At 42.0% G+C, this 27,982-nt stretch overlaps 2 protein-coding genes across 9 annotated transcripts in view; both read left to right on the top strand.

Moving 5' to 3' along the window:
• Window positions 1-3,418, top strand: part of STAT4 (signal transducer and activator of transcription 4) — a 114,927-nt gene extending 111,509 nt beyond the window's left edge. For 5 of the 8 annotated variants that reach the window (XM_043577334.1, XM_043577337.1, XM_043577333.1 and 2 more), the window contains 2 exons: window positions 906-972; window positions 1,324-1,540. In XM_043577334.1, coding sequence (XP_043433269.1) covers window positions 906-972; window positions 1,324-1,525 — 269 coding nt within the window. In that variant the 3' untranslated portion in view covers window positions 1,526-1,540. Of the gene's footprint in view, window positions 1-905; window positions 973-1,323; window positions 1,541-3,118 lie in introns of those variants that run through there. The other 3 variants (XM_043577340.1, XM_043577339.1, XM_043577341.1) reach the window with 2 other exon arrangements.
• A 13,593-nt stretch (window positions 3,419-17,011) lies between these two features.
• STAT1 (signal transducer and activator of transcription 1) overlaps window positions 17,012-27,982 on the top strand; it is a 43,199-nt gene continuing 32,228 nt past the window's right edge. The window contains exons 1-5 of the mRNA XM_043577332.1: window positions 17,012-17,129; window positions 17,433-17,584; window positions 22,631-22,759; window positions 24,083-24,227; window positions 25,500-25,598. Of these exons, the coding sequence (XP_043433267.1) occupies window positions 22,632-22,759; window positions 24,083-24,227; window positions 25,500-25,598 (372 nt within the window). The 5' untranslated portion in view covers window positions 17,012-17,129; window positions 17,433-17,584; window position 22,631. The remainder of the gene's footprint in view (window positions 17,130-17,432; window positions 17,585-22,630; window positions 22,760-24,082; window positions 24,228-25,499; window positions 25,599-27,982) is intronic.

Below are 27,982 nucleotides of genomic sequence, written 5' to 3'. Positions count from 1 at the left end.
TGGCCTCTTACAGCCACTTGTAGAGTTTGAGTTTTCTCCTTCCTAAAATAGAAGTGGTGCTGACTTCACCTCTATGACTTTGGGAGAAGAAAAATAATGAGGAAGTAATGATTAGAAAGCTGTCACAAGTTAGGCGAGTTTGTTTTCTGCAAAAGAAGCCTGGGGTTTACAAGCTTTATATTTTTTACCTACTATCATCGCACAACTCAGATTGTATGGTTATTTGGCAGGGAGGGGACAAAGGGGTCTGTGCTTCATTCCCCACTACTGCTGGCCTACCAATAACAAGTCTTGACATGCCTGCCTTTCCTGGTTGCAAAGGGGCTTAAATAACACCTGATCAAAATAAGCAATTGGTAAATATTTGTTAAATACATGACAGGACATAAATAAAATTAGCTATGTAACTGTAATGTAAGTTCACCATTCTGTGTCTCTAATAAAAGCGTATATGATCCATTACAATGTTCATGGATAGCCACTAAATCTACGAGCACCATCTTGTGAAATATCCTGCCGTTGTTAACTCCCAGATGGTGACTTGCTGCTGCCCTAGAGTTACCTTAAATCCCTCCAGCACACAAATAAATCAGTCTTTACAATCAAACTTAAACATAACATAGAAGATAGAAGATAGGTAATATAGCTCACTCTCAATTTTTCCCATGCATTTTGGAGACAGTAATATGCAAAGTCAGATTAGGCCTGTCAAGATATTTGTTTTTCTCTTCTGGCACATTTCAGGTTCTCTAAAATACTGTTTCATCTATTCAGCTAAAAATTTTTGTGGATCGCTAAACAATCATATTATCTCTCTTCTTTTTAACATTACTTATATTTTTCTAGACTCTTTAATAATTTTATCAATAATGTTGGTAACATTTTATCCTGCCTTTCTTTTCTAGTCTCAAGACCAACAGAAAGGGGGGACAAAGGTTATGTTCCATCTGTATTTATCCCCATTTCAACAATGTAAGTAACCTTAGCCACATGTAAAATATCTATTATTGAATTTATTTTTTAAAAACTAAGGTTCTCTACAGGAAATTGAAGGATAGAGCAGAGTACATATACCTGACAATAAAGCATTTCAATGCTCAATGTCCCATTTTCTTTAATACATAAAGCGACTCTTCAGAATGCTCCATAGTCTACCATAACTGGAATTATAAAGTTGCCCTTCTATATGCTGTATATTCCATAATAGGCTGAGTGCTCTCATTTCAAACAATGAATTAGGCATCTCCATGTCACAAATAGATGAAGCCCTAGAAATGAGTTCCATTTAATCCTTTTCAATATGTACTTTGTTATCTCTTTAAGCCGAAGTGATTCAACTGAGCCACATTCTCCAACAGATCTTCTTCCCATGTCTCCAAGTGTATATGCAGTGCTGAGAGAAAACCTGAGTCCCACAACAATTGAAACTGCAGTATGTTCCCTTTCTTTTCCATTGCTGGTCAGGGGCACTCCTAATGAAGCAAATGTGGTACCTGTTACTCAAAAGGGCTCAAGTTCTGCCTGAGAAGTGAGAAAACACATTTGTTGGAACAATTCCATGTGCATAACACTGGGTGTGTCTGTATGTTGCTGTGGGTCACTGACATTATGGGCATTGAAAGCAGACACCTTCCCTCGTTTGAACTGCTTTATGTTCTTTCCATCAAAAGCCACTAAAGGGTGAAGTATTCCTGTGCCTCACTCATGTTCTCTTTGTCTCTACTTTCACCATTGGCCACTGGTCAATATTTATTTTAGTTCACGCATCACAAATTCCAATTCTTCTTGATTAATTGTCACTTACATTAGTCTTCAAGTAGTATATGAATTACAATCAATAGCAACATAATAATACCCTCCTGAGAAGTGAGTCACGATCTTAAACACGAAATGTGATTTAGGATGCATTTTATCTATTATTGTTCCTCAATACCATCAGGTGATTCAAACCCCCATTTACATACAGATGAACATACTAGAATAATAGAATCTTGGAGAGACCCTGAGCCCCAAGAGATTTCTATCTGGTGTTGGGAGAAAAATTTTTACTTTACCCATCAAGATTCATTTGGCTAATCTAAGAATTAAATTGACATGAAACAGATGAATAGGAGAAAGCCAAATAATTACTAACTAAATGAAGTACTAAGAGGGAGGCCATTAGAATTTGAGGCTCACAGTCAGACACTTGAGGCTTATATGCCATTCTGAGCCAAGGAAAAGGGGCTAGGAGTATGGGACTTCAAGGAATGAAGACAATTCACAGGAAGATGAAAAAGAGTAAACATTTCATAAGTAAATGTTTGCTGGACCATACGGAAACGATGGGACACAGAGAAGAATTTTAACAAAGTGTTCATTCCTCCCTGTCTATCATACCTAGTTCATATTATACTGTAGTTATCTATGGTGATAGCTCCCTTCCTGGAGCAGGTCCTCTATCTAAATGCTTTTAGACAGGCGGAAAGTCAAAGTTTCTTCCTGAGCCTTTTGTTTCTTAAAAATAATCATCCTAGGGGCACCTGGGTGACTCAGTCGGTTGAGCGTCTGACTTCAGCTCAGGTCATGATCTCATAGCTCTGTGAGTTCGAGCCCCGCATCGGGCTCTGTGCTGACGGCTCAGAGCCTGGAGCCTGCTTCGGATTCTGTGTCTCCCTCTCTCTCTCTGCCCCTAACCCACTAGCATTCTGTCTCTGTCTCTCTCAAAAATAAATAAACATTAAAAAAAAATAATCATCATCATCCTAAAATAATCCACATGCTAAAAAGACACATTTTGGGGTGGAAAATATTATTACTCCTCTACACAGGTTATAAATCAAGTGAGTTTTAGTCCTTCTCTTGAAGATTTCCAGGGATGGAAAATCCATAGTCCCCTCTGACAGCTTATTTCAGTGTTAGTTGTCTTAAATCATTTAGCTATAAGAGAACTTTTGCTACACTTTGCCAGCATTTCCTCATTACATTTTTGTGGGATGAAATTTGTGAATACTTAGTAGCTAATTGGTAGAAATATTATGATGTATATAGTAGATAAGAGACTGTTTACCTAAGAAATTATGGCTTATTTGCAAAACTAGTAGTTTCCTCAAAAATCATTTTCATTTTCCAATTTTAGATGAAGTCTCCATATTCTGCTGAATGACAGGATAAACCCTTGACACTCAAAAGAAGGAAGCAAATGAAAAAGCTTAAAGACTGATCTTTGCCAACAATCGTATCTTATTTCTTCAGCTTTGTATAGACCAATTTCCAGGAAATGGTTGAAGTCTGAAGCTCTCCTTTCACTGGCATGACACCACCAATTGGGAATGTTTTGATTGGAATGCTAAAAACCAAAGCTTCAGATAAACTTGCAAGATAAGACACTTGAAGAAACCACTGTTAATATAACATTAACAAAAGACTCGTTTGTATATATTTGTTTCATTTCTGATTTTTTTCTCACATGTTACTTACGATTTTGGCTCCAGAAGGATTAAGTATTAAGATTTCAGAATAGAGGCACCTGGCTGTCTCAGTCAGAAGAGCATGTGACTCTTGATCTTGGGGTTGTAAGTTTGAGCCCCACATTGGATGTAGAATTACTTAAAAATAAAATCTTTAAAAAGAAAAAAAAAACAAAAAAAGATTTCAGAATAGGTCAAGAATGATAGAGTCACACCTACATCAGTCAAAAACCAGCAAGAAGGCCTAAGAGAAAAGCCAAATAAGCTAATGTCCTGAGTTCTGGCAGGTAAGAGTCGTCACAATAGATACCAGATGGAAGGAACGGTGGGACACGAACAACAGCAATTCACAGGGTGTCCTGGAATGAATTATGAAGCCTCGTGATTGCCATGTCAATACTGTCCCAACTTTGGGGATTATAGCTGTTGGTACCACTACCAGGGATGACCTCTCCTTAGGGGAAGGAATTCAGTATCATTCTCTGGTGGTATTCTCAGGTAAATTGCACTGAAAGTAGGTACAGAGGTAAAAATCTCATGAAACAAGAGCTCTAGAAGGGCTTGGACTAGGTGAGTCCTATGATCCTCTCCAGCTCTGAGTCTCCAGTCCCATGAATCCAACTTGAGTCTGGGAAAGCAGTTTAGGATGAAGAGAAGTTCCATCCCTTCAGTTTTCTCTGGTGATGAGGGAGGGGAGGGGTTTTACTGGATGCTAATACAAGTATATAAGCTGCAGATCTTTTCTGATCCTTGCCTTGCTTTAGTGGTGACATTGCCCAGATACTGCCCTTAGTTACTAATGCAGGATCCCCCAATACCCAAGACCTGGAGAGGTGTCTATGTCTATAAGCCCTAGGGAAGTTGTTGGACCAGGTGAGGAAGTCACAATACCAAGACATCTGCCAACTACAAAAAATCTTGTTGCTGGTGTTCAAGGTGAGGTCTGACTGCAGAATCAGAGATGACCATTCCCTCTACAAGACCTCTCTGTAACTTCTTCTGCCCACCTTTTATCCCTGAGGCAAGCCACACAGAGAGAGGCTAATGTGTAATGGAAAAGGTTACAAAGAAGAAAAAAAAAGGTTTTAATATAACGTGTATTCTCTCTTAAAGAGAGTCCATCTTACCAATTTCATCCTTTATACCCACTCACATGCGCCCAACTGGATCTTATATTGTTCTTTGAGAGGCAAGCTCTGCACCTGCCCCAAGGCCAGTTCCCTTATTCCTTTGCAAGCTCCTGAATAGTACTCTTATGGGCAAGGTGTCTATTGGATGGAAGACCATCAGGCTAACTTGAGGTGCATTCTCCCAGTCTCTCTTCCATAAGCCCCATTTTCTGAATATATCTGATATATATTTTCTGATATATTTGAATATATTTCAAATATATCAATTGGCAGCAACATTAGAGTAAACCATCATAAACCTTAAAGAAGTAATCTCCAGGAAATCTACCTGGAAATACTCTTAAACAATTGGATTTAGAAGCTAAAAAAGGTTTCAGAAGCTTTTCATTCCCTGGAATGTATTAAAAGTATTATGCACTCTTATTCAGCAAAATTTTTAGAAATTGCCTAATATAGAGCCTGGTAGCAGAATGCCAAGGTCTCATGTATGATCTCAACCATCATTGTTATTTGAGGGTAGATAATACAAGAACATCTGTAGTTTGCTCCCTATAATAGAAACAGAGACCATGTAGTAAGAATAAGAGTTCAACAAGTGCCTGTTTTCGGTTCAGAAAATCAAAACCAAGCTCTTGATCCCAGTATAGAATTAGTTCCCAAGAGTGTGAGTCTTGCATTCCAGAAATCATGTTTGTGAGAATAACAGGATTTTGGCAGGGTATTCCTGGATATCCCTGTTTAGTTCAGGGCAAGGTGTGTGCCACATGAGATGAAGTGCAATGAATAGGAAGGGAATTTAGACCACACTTCCAACAAATCCTCCCTCAAAAAAATTTTTTTTTACAACTGGCGGCAGCAAATAAGTAGCATTTAATGAAACAAAGTGTAGATTTACTTTTTAAATATCGAATCACATTTTCACTTCTCCCCTCACCCATCCCAGACCAATCACAGACGTCCATTTTGCTAAACCCTTTGCAAATTCTTTTTCATGTAGACTCATTTTGACCAATTGTCCCAAATATCAATGCCTTTGTCTATAATGTTGAAAGAAGGCAGCTGTCAGTGGATTTCCTCAAAGTCTTCAGGTGGCAAGGAAGACCCCCCCAGAGACCCATAAAGAATGAGTATGCTTCTGGCAAACCCAAGGGATTTTTCTTTACATGTTCAGGAGACCCAAGAACTCCCTACAGAAGAAGGAACAGAGTAGAGGTCAAACCAATCAGAGCTATATTCCAACAGCAGATAAGTGTAGTCTGGACTTGGCAAACTGCCTCTGTGCACACTCCAATTTTTCACAGATACTTTTTTTTTTTTTTTCAAATTGACCATGAGCATTCATTGATTTGACTGCATTTTTTAGTCTGGCTTATTGAAGTATAATATAATAAAATTCACCCTTTTCTGACAAGCCCATACAGCTGTGTAACTACCACTGTAAGAACATTTCCACCAGAGTCCTCACAAAGAGGATGCTAGAAAAACATGAGTAAGGACATTCTCTGCAACATCCTTAAATGCAACAAACAACTCCATGCAGCTTCCTATGTAGGCAGACAGCTCTGTTTAAAATAAATTGGGGGTTGGGGGCAGGGAGGGGCACCCGGGTGGTTCAGTCGGTTAAGTGTCCTACTTGGGCTCAGGTCATGATCTCATGGCTCGTGAGTTCAAGCCTCATGTTAGGTTCTGTGCTGATAGCTCAGAGCCTGGAGCCTGCTTCAGATTCTGTGTCTCCTCTCTCTCTCCCCCTCCCCCACTCCAGCCCTGTCTCTCCCTCTCTCAAGAATAATAAACATTAAAAAAAATTTTAATAAAAATAAAAATAAATAAATAAAATAAATCAGGGGGGTGCCTAGGTGGCTCAGTCCCACTCTTGATCTCAGCTCAGGTCTTGATCTCAGGGTTGTGAGTTCAAACCTCACATTGGGCTCCATGCTGGGTGTGTGAAGCCTACTCAAAAAAAATAAATCAGATCATTTTACCCTCTGTTTATAACCTTCAAATGTTTTCTGGTGCTCTGGATTAGCAGTTCTTACCTGGGGTATTCATGAGTTTGGATGGCAAAAGAGTTTTCACAGACTTCTAACTGAAACTTAGAATTTCCCTCAATTATGAATAAAGGCAACAAACCATAACCTGCACCTTTTTCTCACATTAGAGTTGTTACAATTATCTCGAAATATTTCTTATGCTAAGCACAATTTTGAAATTGTCATCAGACCCACTGCTAGAGCCTATTTAATGCCATTAACAAAGAGGCACTTGTATCACTATATCACAAAGTTGGTTTTAATATTTTGATATCTGCATCTCACTGTGGTTGCTTTTCCATTTAACCTCATGTATTTTCTTTTATTCAACTAAAAATATTACTCTTTGCAGGAGTTCATAGGCTTCATCAGACTGCTAAAGGGGCCCATGGCACAAAAATTTAAGAATCCCAACTCTGGGATGATGACCATAATTCTCAAGGGATCTTTCCAAAGTCATATATTATTTAGTCTCTTCTTAGTCTTCAACTCCTCTCTCATCACCTCCCCCAACAATGGCTTCTCACTCTCCAAAACATACACGCACAAGACTGTGCTACTCTCCATTTCTTTGATGGCCCAGGTGCTCTCCTGCCTCCCTCCACTGCATCTTCTCAAGTCTCCAACCCCACCTTATCCACCTTGCTATCTGGATAATGTTCATACATCCTGAGGATTCTAGAAAGCCTTTTGCCCCCACACTTCCCATGTGCACATGTGAATGACCCCAGGTCACATCATGCTTCCAGATTCACCAGCACCGTTCCTATCAACCTTGTTGTAAAGGCATATTAGCTGTCCTCTTCATTAGACTCTAAGCAAACTCTCTATGGACAGGGACCAAGAAGGTTTTGTTAGCAGTTATATCCCTAAAATCTAGTGTAATCTCTGCCTCTTAATAAATATTTGTTAATGATTTAATATTTGAACACATAGAAGACAGTAATCAGTTCCTTTCTTTATATTGCTCCTTGACCTGCCTGCAAGACTAAGCTAGAATTTTCCATACAACCTTCCAAATTCTAAAATTATGGGATAGTCACTAATATTATACTTCAAATTTAGTAACCAAAACATGCTTGCCATTGCTTCCCTCTACTTCACCTCACTCATAACTTCCAAACTCTGTAGAAATGCTCTGGATGAGATTGTCTGATTATCTGCTTATTCTAACTTCTCTTTAATTTAGAAACCTTATACGTACGTGCCTAACATCCCAGACTTCTGTTCATCCATAGATGAACCAAGTGCTCTTGAAATTTCCCCTTAACTCTGCCTTCATTAAACTCATTGCCTTTACTACTCCTGGGGAAAGCCCTACACAACACTCTTACATTAGCCTTGACAGTCATCCAGTTAGATGTCTCACAGACTGCTGTCAATGGGAAGAACCCTAGAGCCTGTCTAGACAGGGTGGAGATGAGGAAGAGGTTGATAAGGATGTAGAACAGTGGTGCTCTCATTAAAATCCTTTGGGGAGTTTTTAAGAGTACACATGCCCTTTATTCTCCTCCCCTCAATTCTAGCTCAAGAAGTCTAGAGCCAGTGTTGATATCTGAATGGTTGAATTAACCTGTGATTCCTGATTCCAGTGTTGGTTGATGGTATTATGCACTCGTTAAAAAATGTATATTATAAAAATACTGAGATTGTGTATCAGGGACTGCCTTTCTCAACTAGAGTTTCCCATCTGAACCATAAGACACAGTAAGTAATTAGCTTGACTATTTTCCCAGTTGACCCAAGGATGGTACGCAGTGCCATTTGAGGTATATAGGAGAGACAGTAGTTCATACACAGATGCCTCAGAGCATTAGGCTTAATTCTTCCACGGAACCTAGGAGGAGGCAGACTGTCACAGTACAAAGTCCCTCCTGTTGTGAGGAGAGATGAAAACAGACAAGTAATAAATGAGAGATTTAATAAGTGCTATGAAGACTAGAGTAACTGGAAGAAGTGGTCAATGAAGGTCTCTCTGGGGAGATATTTGATCTGAGACCTAAAGAATGAGAAGGAGCAAGTTCATAGACGCAGCCAGGAACACAGCATCCTAAAAGAACAGTACCTAAATAAGACCCCTGCTGATAAAATCTTGAGTGCTTGAGGAAAAGAGGGAGGCCACAAGGAGTGGAGCATGGGGAGACATGGAGTGACTGGGGCAACATGGGTAGGAGAGAGGGTTAAGACCAGATCATGTAGGAGTCTGGAGGGAAAGCTGAAGGCTGTGGATTTTATTACAAGTGCTGTAGGAAAGAGTGGTGGTATTATTTTTGTTTCTTCATTATACTGAAGTTTTCATTTGTTTCAAGTAAATATATAACAAGGTTTCTACAGAAAAACTCAGCTTCAATTCCTGGACTAGGAGCTTCGTGGTGGTGCAACCTGAGCAGTTGCACAGGGCCAGCACTCGCAAGGGCTCCATGCTTGATTTAATGCCCTACTGTTGGGTCCTGCAAATTGTACAGCCTGCCCTGTCCTTTTTTTTTTTTTTTTTAATTTTTTGTTAATGTTTATTTTTAAGAGAGAGAAAAATACAGACGGCCAGCAGGGTAGGGGGAGAGAGAGAGGGAGACACAGAATCTGAAGCAGGCTCCAGGCTCTGAGCTGTCAGCACAGAGCCCAATGTGGGGCTTGAACTCAAGAATGGGGAGATCATGACCTGAGCTGAAGTCGGTCACTAACCCACTGAGCCACCCAGGCTCCCAGCCTGTCCTGTCCTTCTAACGGGAAGATAAACGTTCATTCGTGTTGTGGGAATCATGTAAGGAACACTTACTGGTCCCCATGGGGACCGGTGCTCACTCTCCCATGAGACTGTAGTCTACGGTACGGTAAGATGGATCCCCTCACACACTGGAGGTCCTGGGTTGGTCCCTATATCACCCTACGTAGTTATGGCTCTTTGCTGGTGCTGGTGCTGGAGCTCTTCCATTATACTTCTCCCCCACTCCTTCTGGTATAATCACCCTAAGGGAAAGGGCGGGTGGGGGAGGGGGGGTGCAAAAAAATCCCAGGAGAAAAAGAAAAGCCCCCTTTTGCAGATAACTGCAAAGGGACACCTGAAGAGCCAGCCAGCCCTTCAACTTCACCTTCACACCAGCTGGGTGAAGGTCAGAGCTTGGAAAACAGGGTCTGAGTTAGCACGCGAGCAGACTGTGTAGAAAGAAGACAGGGAGGAAAACGGGTCGTCTCCAGGCCAAGGGAAGAATGAAAAGATGCAAGTGGGAAGAGTAAGGTTTCCAGCACCTTCAGGAGTTAGAAAACATTCCCCTCCTTCCTTCCCAAGTTAACGGGCACGCCCCCCCCCCCCCCCCCCCCCCCCCCGCCTCGGCCTTTCATCTGGTCCAGGACCACTACTGTAAGGACTTTGCCGACCCGAATGGCGTAGGGCAAGTGGCAGGGCTGGTGCTGGCACTAGCGTGCGGATCCCGCCTCCTTCCTCCGGGAGGCTGTGGGAAGGAACCGCTGATCAGGCGACCAGACTGTGGGAAAACCCCGGGCCGCGCCTGCGCACTACTCCCTGCGTCTCTAGACTTTCGCTTTTCGGTTTCCTCCCAATTCTGCTCCTTCTCGCTCCCGGGCCGTTTCCCCGAAAGCACGTGGGGCGGCTCTTCTGAGCAGCCGAGTCCCTCCCGCCGCGCGCCGGGCCGGCTGTTTTGGAAACATTTCAAAGAGCCGGACTACCTGCACCTCCCAGTGTACCGCATCCTGGGCAGGCATGGGCTGCTCTCCAGAAAGCACAGGACTTCAAAAGCTGTTCACGACGGTGTTTGCATGATGAATGCTCACTATAGACATTTGTAGGGGGAAAAAAAGAAAAAATTATATAGTAACCCACCACCCAGAAACTTAAACACTTTCAAATATTTTCCCTCCTTCCTTCTCTCCTTTTTTCCCTATTTCCATGTGTTTACATTTCTATATGTTCTTATAGCAATAGGATAATACCTTCTATGTTTTCTATCCTGCATTAAAAAAATTTTTTTTATGTTTATTTATTTTTGAGAGAGAGATAGAGCACGAGTGGAGGCGGAGCAGAGACAGAGAGGGAGACACAGAATCCGAAAAAGGCTCCATCCAGGCTCTGAGCTGTCAGTACAGAGCCAATGGAGGGATCTAACTCTGAACGGTGAGATCATGACCCGAGCCTAGGTCGGACACCCAACCGACTAGCCACCCAGGCGTCCCTCTATACTGCATTTTAATTTAATTTTATACGTGGGTATTTTCCAATGTAACTAAATGTTCTTTGAAAGCATAACTTTCATATTCTAGCATATGAGTATCAAAAATCCAGAGAATTACTGGGAATTTTAGAAATCTTTTATTTTGAGGGCACCCGGGTGGTTCAGCCCATTAAGTATCTGATTTCAGCTCAGGTCATGATCCATGGTTCATGAATTCTAGCCCCACAGAGCCCTGCATCTGTCTCTGAGTGGCAGTGCTGAGCCCACTTCTGATGCTCTGTCTCCTACTCTCTGCCCCTCCCCCCGTCTTGAAAATAAACTTTAAAAAAAGTTTAGAAATCCTTTATTTTAATCCTGTTATATTAACAGATTAACAAATATGGCTTATGCCGATGAAGTGTAATTCCTACTGATGAAGTGTAATTCCTACAATTAGATATCTCAGTTACCAACATTACTACAAAATTGGAAAAATATGCCTAAAATGCAATATGGTACTATAGATTTTTTTCATCAGATTTATAGTTGCCATTTTGAGACAGGCCAAGACCATAAAGACAAAACACAGAGGGAGTAAGTTTTTCATTGCAGGACAATGGTCCTGCACCACCTGAGAAATTCCACTTTCTAATTCGGTAGTAGGATGCTTTGCTTTCCCCCATAAGATCTGTATCCATGATCTATTGCTACGTAACAAACCAAACTATCCCCAAAACTCAGAGGGGAATAAAACAACAACCATTTATCATTGCCTGTGAGTCTTTGGTAGACTGGGCAGTTCTGCTCATCTGGGTCAGATCTCTGATCTTGCTGTCTCACTTGCCTGAGGCCTAAGCCCTGACAGCTGCAGACTCAGTGGTGTTCTGCGTGGGCTTTTGTGCTGCAGCAGGCTAGGCTGACTTGCCTTGGAGGCAGAGCAGGGTTTGTGGAATGGAGTATTGTGAGGCCCCAGAGGCCCAGGCTCAGAATGGCACAATGTCACATCTGCTGTGCAATATTGGTCAAAGCAAGTCACAAGTCAGCCCAGATATGAGGGGTGGGAGAATCATCCCTGCCTCTTGCTGGAAGCAAAGGGTCACATTGCAAATGAGTCACATTGCAAATGAGTGCATAAGAGGAAGAGGATCATGTGGCCATTATTGAAAACAATCTACCAAAACATCCTTCCTAATTAATTCTAATGAGAATTATATAACTGATAATATCTTTTTGCCTTGGTTTGTAGGCTGCACTGTATTTTTATATTACTAGTTATTGTAGATATAATTAAATAAATAGAACTGAGCGACTGGAAATACAAGAAGGGATGAATGAAGAATAGGAATGATGGGGCACCTGGGTGACTCAGTTGGTTACATGTCTGACTCTTGGTTTTGGCTCAGGTCATGGACTCACAGTCTGTGACTTCGAGGCCTGCATTGAGCTCTGTGCAGAATCTGCTTGGGATTTTTTCTCTCCCTCTCTCTCGGCCCCTCCCCTGCTCATTCATTCTCTCTCTCTCTCTCTCTCTCTCTCTCTCTCTCTCTCTCTCTCAAAATAAATAAATAAGCTTTTTAAAAAATTAGAAAAAAAAGAAGAGGAATGATACTGTCTTGATGACTCCCCCAAGCAAAAATAAATTTGCTTCGGGGCGCCTGGGTGGCGCAGTCGGTTAAGCGTCCGACTTCAGCCAGGCCACGATCTCGCAGTCCGTGAGTTCGAGCCCCGCGTCGGGCTCTGGGCTGATGGCTCGGAGCCTGGAGCCTGTTTCCGATTCTGTGTCTCCCTCTCTCTCTGCCCCTCCCCGGTTCATGCTCTGTCTCTCTCTGTCCCAAAAATAAATAAACGTTGAAAAAAAAATAAATAAATAAATAAATTTGCTTCAAATAGGAGGTTTGGGATGGTTTCTAAGAATCTTTCCACTGTATCATCATGGGAATTTATGAGTTACTACAGTGCTTTCAATAACTCATCATAAAATGTGGCATCTAGGGGCTCCTGGGTGGCTCAGTCGGTTAAGCGTTGCACTTTGGCTCAGGTCATGATCTTGGTTTGGGGGTTCGAGCCCTGTGTTGGGCTCTGTGCTGACAGCTCAGAGCCTGGAGCCTACTTCAGATTCTGTGTCTTCCTCTCTCTCTGCCCGTCCCCTCTTCACGCTTTGTCTCTTTCTCTTTCTCTCAATCTCAAAAATAAATAAACATTTAAAAATAAAAAAATAATAAATAATAAAATCTGGCATCTGGACTCCTCACCATCTTTGCCCTTTAAATAAATGCCAGTTGAGGGATGGCAAATAATAAGTTTTATCTTACCTGCCATTTCTTTTTTTTTTTTTTTAATTTTTTTTTCAACGTTTTTTATTTATTTTTGGGACAGAGAGAGACAGAGCATGAACGGGGGAGGGGCAGAGAGAGAGGGAGACACAGAATCAGAAACAGGCTCCAGGCTCCGAGCCATCAGCCCAGAGCCTGACACGGGGCTCGAACTCACGGACCACGAGATCGTGACCTGGCTGAAGTCGGACGCTTAACCGACTGCGCCACCCAGGTGCCCCAGTCTTACCTGCCATTTCTGATTGATTGCTGTTACTTACCAGATACAACATGGAAAGGTATTCAGAAGCTGGGCACTGGCAGCAAAGAGTACCCTGTCATTTGTTGCCTTTTTTTTTTTAACTCAAATACAGGTCTTTGCATTTACTGTTTCAAGTTTTATCCAGTTGGTTTCAGCACAGCAACATTCTACCCTAAGATAATTTAGACTTTTGATTCTGTCATCTGTGAATTAGTCAGTAATGTCAGTGGGGGGAGGGGGAATCTCAGGGGCTTACAACAATGACAACAAACAAACACGTCTTACTCATGGGTATGTGGTTAGGCTAGACCAGTTCTGGTACGTTCAGGGGTGGGTGAGGGGGCTCCATGCAGCGTTTCTTCTAGGACTCAACCCGGAGGAGCAGTGGCTGCTTGAGCCTGCCATCTCCTAGAGCAGAGAAGGAGCATATAAGGACAAGTCAATCACATGGACCATTCAAAGTCTCAGGTTGGTTGGAGTGTGCCTCACATCTGCTTATATTCCACTACTCAGCATGTCAAGGCCAAAGTGAACTGAGGCAAGGAGTGGGAAGGGAAAGAAAAAAAAAATGAAAATAAGGCAATCTACTGAACATGGTATTAGGTTTTTTTTTTTTTTTCCAGATTTGTGTCTTTTGCAAAGTTGACACTGTTGATATAGAGATAGAGTTTCCTAAACTGACTGTTCTAAGGGGGCCATCACACATTTGGGTCTTGTATTTCTGACTCTCTAGTTTTTGTTTGGTTGGTTGGTTGGTTGGTTGGTTTGGTTTATTTGGCTGCTTTTTCATCAGTCGGCATATTAAATAATCACACTTACAAAATACATATAGTTTGCCCTCCAGGAACTTAGAATCTTAGAGGGAATAAGACTTGGACACTTCCAAAACCATTATATAGGGAGTGTGTGGTGACTGTCAACATAAATATAGACACTTATATATCAGGTTATTTCAGAGACAAGATTAATCAGCACAGGCTGAGGTGGTTCCAGAAGGAGAATACAGGATTTTGGCTTAGTTTTAAAAGTTGGGTAAAGATTTCATAAGTAAAGTGACTAAGGGGCAGGACATGCCATTTACTTTGTGCAGTACTCGTCAATGGTATGGGCAAAGGGACAGAAACAGGAAAATTAAAACCTTGGATGGGGGGGGAGACAGGGAATAGAGTTTAGTTGGGTAAATGGGACAGTGGGGGACAAGACTGGAAAGAAAAGTGAGGACATTCTGTGGAAGATCCAGACTAGTAGACAAAGTTTGTGTTTATCATAAATGCAGTAAGAGTCATCAAGGCCTTTGATGGATTAAGGGTATCAGTATGGTTAAAGTTTTCGAGAACTTAATTTGGCAAATATAGTGGAGAAGAAAGAGATGGGAAGAAGGTGGTGTACCTGGTACTTATGGTAACATTCCAGTGCTGAAGTGATGAGAGCTACAGAGTATGGTCAATGATGGTAAAACAAAGGAGGATAAAGGCACAGGAAGGAGACACCCACAGAACTTGATAATAAGTGCTGACTTCCTAGAGTCACATTTACTCAAACATGGTCTGGGCCCTTCTGCAGGTGAGTAGGAGGGGAAAGCCTTTTTACAGTGGACTGGCATCTCTTTTTACAGAAGGCTGCTACTTTGGTAACAAGGGTCATTGTTATCACAGGTCAGTGAATATGTGACAAGAAGAAGTATATAGATGTGGGAAGAGAAAAATAATAGACACATGTATAAACACATCCCTGGAAAATTATTCAGATCCTTTTCCTACCTGAAGTTGCCTTATTATTCCAGTTCCCTCTGCTTCAAGGAGTCAATTTATCATATGGGCATACCTTCCAAGATCTAATCTAGGCTGGACTCAGGGATGCCTACCTGGGGGAGTGCCATTTAAGCTGAGTTTTTAGCTAGGACATAAAAGATGAGTTAGCCAGAAAAGAGGATGGGGAAGGGGATGTTGCCCCAAGTAATTTCCAAATGGAGAACTGCTGGTGAGAAGGTCCTGAGTTTGGGGAAAGAGCTTGGCATATTTGAAAAACAAAAATGCTGAAGTATGGAAAGGAAAGAGTGGCACAAGATGGGGTTAGAGAAAGTGATAGTGGAACGCTCTATTAAGAATTTTGAATTTATAAGGGGCACCTGGGTCGCTCAGTGGGTTCAGCGTCTGACTCTTGATTTTGGCTCAGGTCATAGTCTCATGGTTCATGAGATTGAGCCCTGCATTGGGCTCTGCGCTGGGTGTGGAACCTGCTTAAGATTCTTTCTCCCTCTCCCTCTCTCTCTGCTCCTCCCTCCACCTCATAGATGCAGGCACACATGCACGTATGCACCAAAATAAATAGACATTAAAAAGAAGTCATCATGGGATTTTTCAAGTTGGCAAACATGCTCTGCTTTGAAATCCAAAAGAAAATCACTCAAACTGTTCTAGAAGAATGGGTTAAAAGGGAATTAAGAGCAGGGTGCCTGGCTGGCTCAGGTGGTAGGGCATGTGACTCTTGATCTCAGTGTTGTGAGTTCAAGCCCCAGGTTGGGTATAGAGATTACTAAAAAAAAAAATGAACTTTTAAAAAAGGGTGGAATTAAGAGCTTAAGTGAAGCGGCCATTTGGGAATCTACCGCAATAATCCAAATGAGAAAAAAGTGCAGATGGTATAAGAGTTGTAAAGAAGTCGATGAGACTTGAGGAATGTTTAACACGAAGAATCAGCAAGGCTCGAGGACCAGGTGTGGTGGGTCAATATCAAAGATGACTCCTAGAAGAAGGCAATATCAAAGATGACTCCTAGCTCTCTGACACATGCTAACTCTAGGTAAAAAAAAAAAAGGGGGGGGGTGGCAGTTTTGAAGAGAAAGATGATGAGTTGGTTCTGAATAGAACTAGTTTGCACAGTTTACCAGACATCCATGTGTTAAGTCCAGGGAAGACTATACACATGCGTGAAACTTACAGGAGAGGTGTGGACAGAATCCACATGTAGAAGCCCTTCACATCTAGAGGGAAATTGAAGTTGTGGGTGAGATCATCACTGACAGTGTGAGAAATGTAGGTAAAGCTAACCAACATCTGGACCCTGACAACATTTAACACTGAACGGTTTGGCAGTGGAGTGAAGCAGAGATGAAGAAGTGTGCCTGAGAGGTGGGAAGAAACAAGCAGGATGTCGTTGCATGGCCATGGAGGAAATGCTGAGAAATGGAGGCGCCAACTGTTTCTGAGTGGTCCAGTAAGGTGAGGACAGAAAAAGCGCCCCCCTGGGTTCAACAACACGCAGGTCAGCTGCTAAACTTTGCTTCTAGATAGACAACGTCCCCACCTGTGTCCTTTGTCTTGGGTTCAAGTTTGCGCCTCTGCAAATACAGACTTCCTTTTACTTGTTCTCTAAAATGTTTAGAGGTAACCGGCAGTCGGCCGAGTTGCAACACACAGGGGAAGCTTCACGTCAACCAACCCCCACCGCAGGGCTCTGCTCAAAGACTAGGGAAGGACCTCGCGGACTGGCAGAGCGGCGGCTCCGGAGGGGAGAGAGCCCGCCCGCGGAACAGCCACGTCCGATTGGCAGATTGAAGCAGCCTCTCGGTGATTGGCGGAAGCGGAAGAAGGCGGGGCGCCGGGTGCAGTCTTTTCTCCCAGCTGGTACTTTCGTTTTCCTGCACGGAGTCTGCGGAGTGACTCCGCCGGACCCGGGACGACGCCCGTTAGACCCCAGACCCAGTAGAGGTGACCCGGGTGCCCGGGACAGGCAGCACTGCTGCGCCTCCACCCACTGCTGCCCGACCCAGCGCTCAGAGTGAGTAGGCATGAGGTTCCGGGTGCCGGGGTGTGATATGCCAGGACCGCCCTGTCGGGGCCTGGTAGCCAGACAGAGAGGACGGGCTTTGCAGGTGAATCCGTCATCCCGGAAAGAATGCGTACCCAGTATCACAGGTGTTCTTGGTGACAACTCGATTGTTCCTGGCAGTCGTGCTCTGGCAGTAAAGATGTCTTCTGAAATAGAATTTTCCCACATAAAACACTACATTTCCCCGTTTACCTCCACCTTTTCCTCCTTCCCGCCCCCTTCCACGACAGTCATCTTTTCTTCTTTTCACAGAAAAGTTTTCATTTGCCGCGTGCCATCCTTGGAGAGCTGTCTAGGTTAGACGCTCACATCCTGTGCATGCAAACCCAACAGTCTTGGCACCTGACGTGAATAGCTGCTGTTTGGGTTGGATCCTTAGCCCCTTGCTGGGACACAGGTGACAGGTCAGTAATTGTTTATGGAAGCGAATGAATGAGTGCATAATTTTGGAAATTTAATTCTGATTCTATGTTTAATTTTTTTTAATGTTTATTTTTGGGAGAGAGACTAACGCACACAGAGTGGGAGTGGGAGTGGGAGAGGATCAGAGGGAGAGGGAAACACAGAATCTGAAGCAGGCTCCAGGCTCTGAGCTGTCAGCACAGAGCCCGACGCAGGCTCCAACTCACTAACGGTGAGATCAGACCTGAGCCCAAGTCAGTCGCCCAAGGGACTGAGGCACCCAGGCACCCCTGCATCTGTGTTTGAAGATGAAGGAATGTAGGGACGCCGGAGGCTTAATCGGTTAAGCGTTAGTTAAGTTTTGGACTTCAGCTTAGGTCACAGTCTCCTGGTTTGTGAGTTCGGGCCCTGCGTTGGGCTCTGTGCTGACAGCTCAGAGCCTGGAGCATGCTTCAGACTCTGTGTCTCCCTCTCTTCTCTGTCCCTCCCCTGCTCGCACTCTGTCTCGATCTCGCTCTCAAAAATAAATAAACTGGGGCGCCTGGGTGGCGCAGTCGGTTAAGCATCCGACTTCAGCCAGGTCACGATCTTGCGGTCCGTGAGTTCGAGCCCCGCGTCGGGCTCTGGGCTGATGGCTCGGAGCCTGGAGCCTGTTTCCGATTCTGTGTCTCCCTCTCTCTCTGCCCCTCCCCCGTTCATGCTCTGTCTCTCTCTGTCCCAAAAATAAATAAACGTTGAAAAAAAAATTAAAAATAAATAAATAAATAAACTTAAAAAAATATTTTTAAAAAAGATGAAGGAACTTAATGTCTTTCAGGAATATAAAAGTTCCTGCAAACCCCCATATTAGTCTTTGAAAAAATTGTGTCTAATACTGAAGAGTTTGTGTGTATGTGTGTGTGTGTATATATATATGTGCACATATATATGGTTGACTGCATTGGATATTGTTTGTGTAAGTTGGAGAGGTTATTTTTATGGGACAGAAATAAGATGAGCCTCCAGCACAATCCAGTATGCAACTGCTGCTTAATGAGGATGCAGAACTCAAACTTGGTGAAGTATAATATGGTTGGCCCTTTACATTCTAATTCACTATGAAATATACCAGATTTTAATTCAAACTTAGTACATACTGTGTGCAGGACACTGACCAATGTACAGAGAATGCTTAAACAAAAAGAGAGTAAGAAGACATGGTCCCAGCAACTCTGAAACTTACATCATGCAGGGGAGAAATCATAGAGGTTAATAAGGAACTGATGGTCTAATAGAGGGTACAGAATGCAGTGAGGCACAAGTCAAAGAAAGCTGTCTCTGGATGAGTCTTAGCTTTAGGAAGAGGGGCACCATATCTACCTTTGAATGCCGGTAGGATTTAGAGAGGCAGAACTTTGTGGGGAGGCTGTTTTCAAGGGTGAGTGACAGCTGGAGCAAAGCGAAAATGGTGGGCATAGCCAAAACACTGTAGAGAATTTGGTGAATGATTTGCTCTGTTAATGGATGAAAATAGGGTAAGGGTGCAAATCAGCCTAGGAATGGGCAAACTAGAAGTTTTGAGCAAGACAGGGATGTGATCTATGTGTACAGCAGGAGGCTGGATTGAAAGATAATGTTGGAATGTTTTGTTTTGTTTTGTTTTAGCATAGACAATCTTTATTGGCAGATGTTAAGAGTGCAAAATGGTGGGGCATCTGGGTGGCTCAGTTAAGCGTCCAACTTCAGCTCAGGTCATGATCTCACAGTTTGTGAGTTCGAGACCCGCGTTGGGCTGTGTGCTGACAACTCAGAGCCTGGAGCCTGCTTCAGATGCTGTGTTTCCCTCTCTGCCCCTCTCCTGCTTGCGCTCTCAAAAATAAAATAAACATTAAAAAAATTGAGAGTGCAAAATGGTGACAAATCCAAAGGGATGGGAAAGGAGGTGGGGCATGGTTCCCCTTTGTCCAAGTGAGGACCCTATAATCAGGCCAATGGGCTGGGAGCACTTGACTGTGGCCACTTTGGGTCCAGCACCCTTCAAAGAACAAGCTCCTAGACAGGAGGTTCCTCACAGAACACGGGAAGGGAACAACACCCCAGAAGAGGCATGGGCTATGTCCCACACCCTGGTAGCCTAGCTCCTGCCCACTACACAGCTTGACAGCTTGGGGTAGGGGTGTTTGGGGACTGGGCTAAACTTATCCCTCTGAAAACCCAGGTATCTGCCTCCTGCCTCAGTCCCCCCTCCACATCCCCCCCCCCCCCCACAGTGATTAGCCAGGTTGGATGGCCTAACAGGGCCCAGCCCAACCCAAAGTGAATAGTTCACATAATATACCATATTTTAGCCATTGTGTGGGTTGCAGGCCTTCGGAGACTGCAGGGATCACTGTGGGCTGACCCTAGCCAAACAACCCTTTCTAGGCCACAGAAATCAACCCAAGGTCTTGAGACTATAGAGGGGGAGTCAGCCTAACATTGGAATTTGAGCCAGGTACCTGGGGGATGATCTTGTCACTCCTTGCGTTGGTTACAGATTTTGTGAGAAGATGATATGGCTTCTAGATTTGTTAACATGAATTTGTTAATTGCCTGTTCCATGCCAGGTGCTGTGTCTGTATGAGTTCATCCAGTCTTAACAACCACACCATTGATAGGGAAGTGAGTTTCCTGAGGTCATGCATGTAATAAGAGGTGCTGTACCCCCTCTGGCTGACGCTCTGGCCAGCCTATTTACTTTAGGCATATACTTATTAAACACCTTGCAGGATGGGAGAGAGCCACAGATTTGGAATCTCTCACTCAGGTAAAATTAATTTGAAGTGAAAAATCAAATTCCTATAGCAGGTGTGCCAAAAGGGTGGGTTTGTGTCCATTTCTACTGGGATTTGTGAAGGTAACTAGCTTTATAGTCCCACCATATCCTTACTTTTCTTTGGAAGGAAATTCGTGGAGTAGACATGACTTCATGCCTGCACATGTGTGCTGGCCAGCCAGGACTCGTGACTCTTCCATACCCTGCTTAAAAATCCAGACCCTTCCTCAGAGGCCTGGGAAGACAAGATTCATATATACCCACTCTGCATATTGCCAGCTGTGCACTAATCCTAAATTACGCTGTGGTAATGAGAGGCTCTTTGTTTTCCTCATAGATGTGAGGACTTCCTTAAATCAGATTTTTGTTTTCATTTCCTTAGAACTGCTGTGCAAAAACTGACTCACAGTTATCCAAATAGGTAGTATTACTTTATCGTTTGAAATTATATTTCACAATGTTGTTTCAGTCTTTAAAAATTATTACTGAGCGGCGCCTGGGTGGCTCAGTGGTTAAGGGTCTGACTTTGGCTCAGGTCATGATCTCGCAGTTTGTGAGTTTGAGCCCTGTGTCAGGCTCTGTGCTGACAGCTCGGAGCCTGAGGCCTGCTTCAGATTCTGTGTCTCCCTCTGTCTCTGCCCGTCCCATACTTACAATCTGTGTCTCTCTCTCAATATAAATAAATATTTTTTAAAATTAATTTTAAAAAAAGCATAGGGATAAAGCCCTTTGATTAAAAACAATAAAAAATAAATAAAAATAAAAATTATTACTGAGATTAAGAGTTGTGCCAGTTTTATTGTTTGTAGTAGGCCAAAAAGAAAATATATCTTTTTTAAAAGGTAGAAGACAAAAATAATTTATTTTACCATATGAATCACAAAATATAAAATACCAGTTTAAAACTCTTTGAGTTAAATTATAAATGTACTGTATTTTTAAGAGGACAGCTTGTGGAAAGTTCTTATGATTTGTCCTAAAGCAAATGTAATTAAATAATGTTTTCCATGTTTTATTTGATAAAAGTGCAGATTCATTTTGAAGGCATATTATATACCCAGCACTATTCTGGAGATATAGTGGTGAACAATCCACCCACCTTCCAATTTCTTCCCTTTGTGTGGGGAAAACAGACAGTAATCAAAATAAAAAAGACAATAGGGGCACCTGGGTGGCTCTGTCGGTTAAACATCTGACTCTTGATTTGAGCTCAGGTCATGATCTCACGGTTTGTGAGACTGAGCCCTGGGGTTGCGCTCTGCACTGAGAGTGCAGAGCCTGCTTGGGATTCTCTCTCCCTTTCCTTTCCATCTCTCTCTACCCCTCTCCCGCTTGCTCACACATATGCATGCTCTCTCTTTCTCTCTCAAATAAACATTAAAAAAATATGTATGCATATGGTAGGTTAGATGGTGGTAAGTGCTATGGAGAAAAATGCATCAGGGCAGAGGGATAGTATTCTACGAAGTGAGAGGTGATGTCAGTTTAAAAAAGGTGTCCAGAAAAGGTTTCCCTTTTATGTTGACATTTGAGCAAAGGCCTGAAGATGTGTTTTCTGGAGAAGAAAAAAAATATGAACTCCCAAACCTCAGTAAAAAACAGGTTTCAGAATATAAGCACCATTTAAATAATATATTTCAGAGACAAATTATGTTTTGGGTTAAGATATTTAAAGAAGCAGAGGTGCCTGGGTGGCTTAGTTGGTTGATTGGTTGAGCGTCTGACTCTTGGTTTTGGCTCAGGTCATGATCTCATGGTTTCATGAGTTCGGGCCCCATGTTGGGCTCTGTACCGGGGGTGCAGAGCCTGCTTGGGATTGTCTCTGTCTCCCTCTCTTTCTGGTCCTCCCCCACTCACACTGTCTCTGTCTCTCTCAAAATAAATAAACTTAAAAAAAAAAGATATTTAAGAAAGCATAACGCGGGGCGCCTGGGTGGCGCAGTCGGTTAAGCGTCCGACTTCAGCCAGGTCACGATCTCGCGGTCCGTGAGTTCGAGTCCCGCGTCGGGCTCTGGGCTGATGGCTCAGCGCCTGGAGCCTGTTTCCGATTCTTGTCTCCCTCTCTCTCTGCCCCCCCCCCCCCCGTTCATGCTCTGTCTCTCTCTGTCCCAAATATAAATAAACGTTGAAAAAAAAAAATTTTTTTAAAAAAAAATAAAAAAAAAATAAAAAAAAAAAAGAAAGCATAACGCTAGATGTGCTTTCTTTGGAACTATGGTCTTCCATTCACGACCTGTGTTCTGTTCCCTTATAGGATGTCTCAGTGGTATGAGCTTCAACAGCTTGACTCCAAATTCCTGGAACAGGTTCACCAGCTCTATGATGACAGTTTTCCCATGGAAATCAGACAGTACCTAGCACAGTGGCTAGAAAAGCAAGACTGGTAAGAAAAGCCCACTTGAAGTTTTTCTATGCTTTTTAAAATAATTTGTTGATTAAGTGACTTGGAAAGACATTGACTAAAAGATGAATCACACTGTGACCTTTGGGACTATCTGTTGCAGAAAAATGTATTGGTTTGAAAAATGGCATGTGTCTCTACAAAGCTAAATTCATTAGTCATTAAGTACTTTTATGCTGTTTTGTCCATTTAATTATGATGCATACTCCTAAGTGCTTTGGACGAGTTAGATAATGCTGAAACCAATTATTTTCCACATTAGGACCCAAGCTATAGAAAGAAGAAATTAAAAGAAATAATTATAGCCCAATTATGGTAGAACATTGATTAGAAATATGAAGAAAGTAATAAAATTAGGGGGATATCCCTAAAAATTGATACGTGGTTTTTTTTTTAATTTTACCATTTGTTGATTGCAAAAATTTTAAATGTTTTAAAAGTATTCACAATATGGAGTGAAGGCCCCTTTTGTCTTTTTTCCTCCAGAGATTAGCATTAAGAGTTTTGTGCACAATCTAGAGTTCTAGAATTTTTCAAGCTAATTGTGCATAATATATTGTATATGGGTGCCTGGGTGACTCATTTGGTTAAGTGTCTGACTCTTGACTTCTGCTCAGGTCATGCTCTCATGGTGTGAGATTGGTGGTGAGATCGAACCCTGCATCAGGCTCCACACTGGGCTTGGAGCATTGTTGAGAGTCTCTCTTCCTTTGCCTCTCTCCCTGCTCATGATTTCTCTCTCTCCCTGCTCATGCTTTGTCTCTCTCCCTCAAAAAAAGAAAGAAAGAAAGAGAGAGAGAGAGAGAGAGAGAGAGAGAGAGAGAGAGAGAGAGAGAGAGAGAGAGAGAGAAGAAAGAAAGAAAGAAAGAAAGAAAGAAAGAAAGAAAGAAAGAAAAAAGAAAAGAAAAATTAGAGGTGCCTGAGTGGCTCAGTCAGTTAAGCATCTGACTTCAGCTTAGGTCATGATCTCACAGTTCATGAGTTCAAGCCCTGCATGAAGCTCTCTCCTCAGTGCAGAGCCCGCTTCAGATCTTCAGTCTCCCTCTCTCTATGCACCCCCTCACTTGTGCACACATGCACGTGCTCTCCCTCTCTCAAAATAAACATTAAGGAAATTTAAAAAAAAGAAAAATTGTACAAACTGCTGTTCTGAAAGCAACATCAGTCTTAAAAGAAGGAGCAAAACCTGAGAACACACTTAAAATTTGTGTTTTTTTTTTAATAATTTTAATAAGGAAAGTAGTGTTTATTTTGTATGTTTAAAGTAGTTTCTAAAATGAAATGTATAAATTTCAAATCTCCTAGGGAGCATGCTGCTAATGATGTTTCATTTGCCACCATCCGTTTTCATGACCTCCTATCACAGCTGGATGATCAGTACAGTCGCTTTTCTTTGGAAAATAATTTTTTGTTGCAGCATAACATAAGGAAAAGCAAGCGTAATCTTCAGGTATGACCTGGATTTTGTGTTTCAGTCAAAATGTTCCCAGGCTCATATAACAGTTTATTGAGCATGCACTCATTGGTATTTTTAAAAGTTACAGAGACTGTAAATAAACTACCTTTATATGGCTAATAATTTTATAGCATAAGCAAAGTAAAATACGAATTCATTTAGTAAACATGTAAGGAATTTTCAGGTTTAAGTGTATCACCTGTTAGGCATCAATAATTCTGAGAGAAATGTGATGCTATAACCTTGTTTTGCTAGAAATTGTTGAAATTTAAGCCCAAGAAAAAGGGTTACATTTTAAAAGCAGTGGGCTATAGAAACATGTCAAAGCTCCAAGGAGATTTAGTGATGAGTCCAGTCTGAGTCCTTGGTATACAGATGAAGAATAAGTTCGGAAAGGTTTGATAACCCTGAGGCCTGATACTGAGTTGGTGAATTAGAACTAGGAGTCCACCTTTCCTTGCTTTTGGAGGAATTACCTTCCCAGGGAAGAGAAAGTCGAAGAGAGTCCCAGGCAGGAGAGAATGGGCTACAAAGTTTTAGGATTTTTTCAAAAGTACTCCCAGTATCCCCTAAGCCTGGCTACCATATTTATTTCTATATTAATGGAACTTTTCTGTTTCAATGGAGGTAAAAGCTAGCATTTTCTTGTTTCATACCATGTCACCAAACTCTTCAGCTTAGGTAATTAGGAGCTTTTTCTTTTTTGTGGGAATGTATCTATGATTTTATAATACCAATGACAGGGGGAAGTCAGATTAAGTTTATAGAAATTTGATCTCCTATAGACTTGGCTTGAACATGCCTGTTACAAAGAGCTGTGATTGCCAGTATTTTGTAAACTGGCTTTGACAAGGAAATACAAAAACTGAAAAGAGTATCTTTAATCTAATTCAAAGCAGAGACCAGTAGATACATTAATTGAGAAATACCATGGGTAATTTCTGTACCATGTACATGGTCTCAAGATCCTAACAGAACATAATTGGTCTCAAGAACAACAGAAATTAAAGTAAAAATATTATAGGAACCATGTATGAAAATACTTGATTTTTTAATCAAGAAATAATTTACGTATCTGCACTGATTGGAAGTTTTTGTCGTAATTTGTAAAAAGAATATTTAGACTTTACCAAAAATGGCTTGTATAGAATTTAATAAATACAAGATGAGGCTTCTCAGTGAATAGGAGTGAATTCAATTTATAATATACAATGGCTTAAACATTCTGAAATTTAGTTTGTTTTTATTCTGACAACGGATATCTAGGATAATTTTCAGGAAGATCCAATACAGATGTCTATGATTATCTATAACTGTCTGAAGGAAGAAAGGAAGATCCTGGAAAATGCCCAGAGATTCAATCAGGTACTTTTTTTTCTAATTGAACACTAAAGATAATAGTAAAAATTCATTCATTTATCCAACAAATATTATCAACACCCTGTTCAAGGCAATGTTGTATAGTTCTCTGATTTTATGGCCCCAAAGAATGGGAAAAACCAGATATAGAGATTTTATAGATCCAGGCTTTTAGAAAGCACCATATCTAATAGAAGTCATTCTGGTGAGGGAGAGAGGTAATATGTAAGCAAAATACTTTCAGATAGTAATAATTACCATGAGGATACCAAAGCAAGATACTGTGATACAATAATGGAGTATTTGGAGGATGGGGTTGTTTCTTTAAATCAGGGTCCAGAAGCTTCTCTGAGACAAGGGGCAGGGACGGAAGCCGGCAGACAGAGGGCTCTTGCAGCAGTCCAAGGGAGAGAGGGCAGAAGTGTACTCGGGAAAGATGCAGTCAGTAGAGGTGGGAAGAAAAGGACAGATTATGCTTTGGACATGGTATCAACGGGGCTTACAGTGAAGGATCAAATATGGGAGTGAGGGAAAGTGAAAAAAAGATGACTTCATGGTTTATGACTTGAGTCACTTGGAGATACTGTTTATTGAGTTAGGGAAGAAGGAAAGGACTGGAGTAGGACTTTTATAGGACATAGTATGTATTGGAGAAGAACAGGTTGATGGGAGAATCCAGAGCTTTGTTTTAAATAGGACTGAGTTACCTCTTAAATACATAAGACATCCAAACAGGAAACGAGTCAGAGTTGTTTTAGTTCCAAGACTTTTCATCATGGTTTTGCTAATACTAATACAAACCTTCCCATCAGTCAGGGTTCAGATTTTTTAAATTGCCATGGCATTTGTTCATTCCTTTCTTGAGTGAGTGATGGAGTGGTGAGAACAACCCAGAAGGCAGACAGTTGTGAAACTACCGGATGGGTTGTTCTGGTTAAGACCCTTCCAATGTGAGGCTGGGGTGGAGGGGCAGGGTGGTTGGCAGGGGGGGGGGGGGGGGGCGGTGGAGAATGCGAGAGTATTAGAATTTAAGTAGTGGTGGTGAATGCCATTCTCCATTCGCTTTCTGGGCATTTGACCCCAGTGCTTATGAATCTGCTGCTTTCCTGGGCATTTAGTTCCTGCCTCCTCGTCACATTGAAAGCACCTTGCTGCACTAAGCATTTAAAGATATTTATTTGTTCTCAACTCAAGCTAGTTCCTCTGGTACCGGTCCTAGTGACAAAAGTGCATATCAGCGCTGGCTGCCTGGTCTCTGCAGGAGCTATGCCCATCTTCAACATGGCATTCTGCACCTGGGAGATTTTAAGCAAGAAATTTTGATTGTGTGTGACTTTCGTCTTAACACCACTGTGCGATGGGCTGGCCACTCCCGTGTCTCAAATAAACTTGGGAGGACCGCCAAGAGCAGAGACAGGCAGAAAAACAGTTTCCACTACTTTGGCACTCAAGCATTTCTCACCTCACATTCAGCCCTGAGGCCCAGAATTGGCATTGGGAGGCAGAGAAGGGGACTGACTTCTCTTCTCCCAGATCTTGGGTATGCTTTAGGTCTTAAAAGCTTGCAAACTTTTGTGTCCCCTTTAAAAATGTAGGTAATCTGGGGAGAGGTTCTTTTTAAGCCTTTCAGAAGACACATGAGGTATCCGTGAACACCTTTAAGGGGGTTTAGTTGATTGTCCAGCTGAGAACAAGAGAAGCAAGACTTTTGGGAGTTTGAGGGAAGGATGTGGATGTCTGAGGCCATCAGGGAAAGGGAAAAGTCACCAAAGTTACCCAGCCACTACAGGCTGGGAAACTGAGAAACAGTTCTTTGCCATTTCTCCCCTTACTGAAGTAATTACATTTTGATAATATATCTTTTATTCATACTGACATCTGTATGTATGGGATGATAAGATGTCTGTATTTCATCCAGAGGAACTCCATTTGGGACCAGATGTATGGAGAGAATCTAGATGAAACAAGAATGTCCATGAATTGACTGATAGGTGTGGAAACTTATAGGTACACAGGGATTCAAGAAGTTCAGCATGTTTAAAACATGCAAAATTCAGTCTGTTCACTGCATTTAAAGAGCACAAAATTCTGTTAGAAATGTTGAGATAGGAGAATATTGTTCCCATCATTATTTAATAGAAGAGCTTTTAGAAAGTACATTTAAGAGAATATGATATCATATGTAGATATTTCTTAGTAAACTACAAATGTTTTGTTTGCTGCCATTATAGAACAGCAAAATGTTGAAAAAGTTGTATGTATATATGTATGGACAAAATTAAGGTCCATAGGGTTTGCCACAGTGGGCAGTGATCTTTTCTTTCAGGTTGGAAAGACAGACATAAAGTAGCTGTTCTGTCTTTGTGATCTTCAGTAATAATAGAGTTACC

The sequence above is a fragment of the Prionailurus bengalensis genome, chromosome C1 (assembly GCF_016509475.1).
Source record: "Prionailurus bengalensis isolate Pbe53 chromosome C1, Fcat_Pben_1.1_paternal_pri, whole genome shotgun sequence".
Taxonomy (NCBI): Eukaryota; Metazoa; Chordata; class Mammalia; order Carnivora; family Felidae; genus Prionailurus; species Prionailurus bengalensis.
Note: the sequence above shows the minus strand (reverse complement) of the source record. Positions and strands in the feature narration are given on the sequence as shown.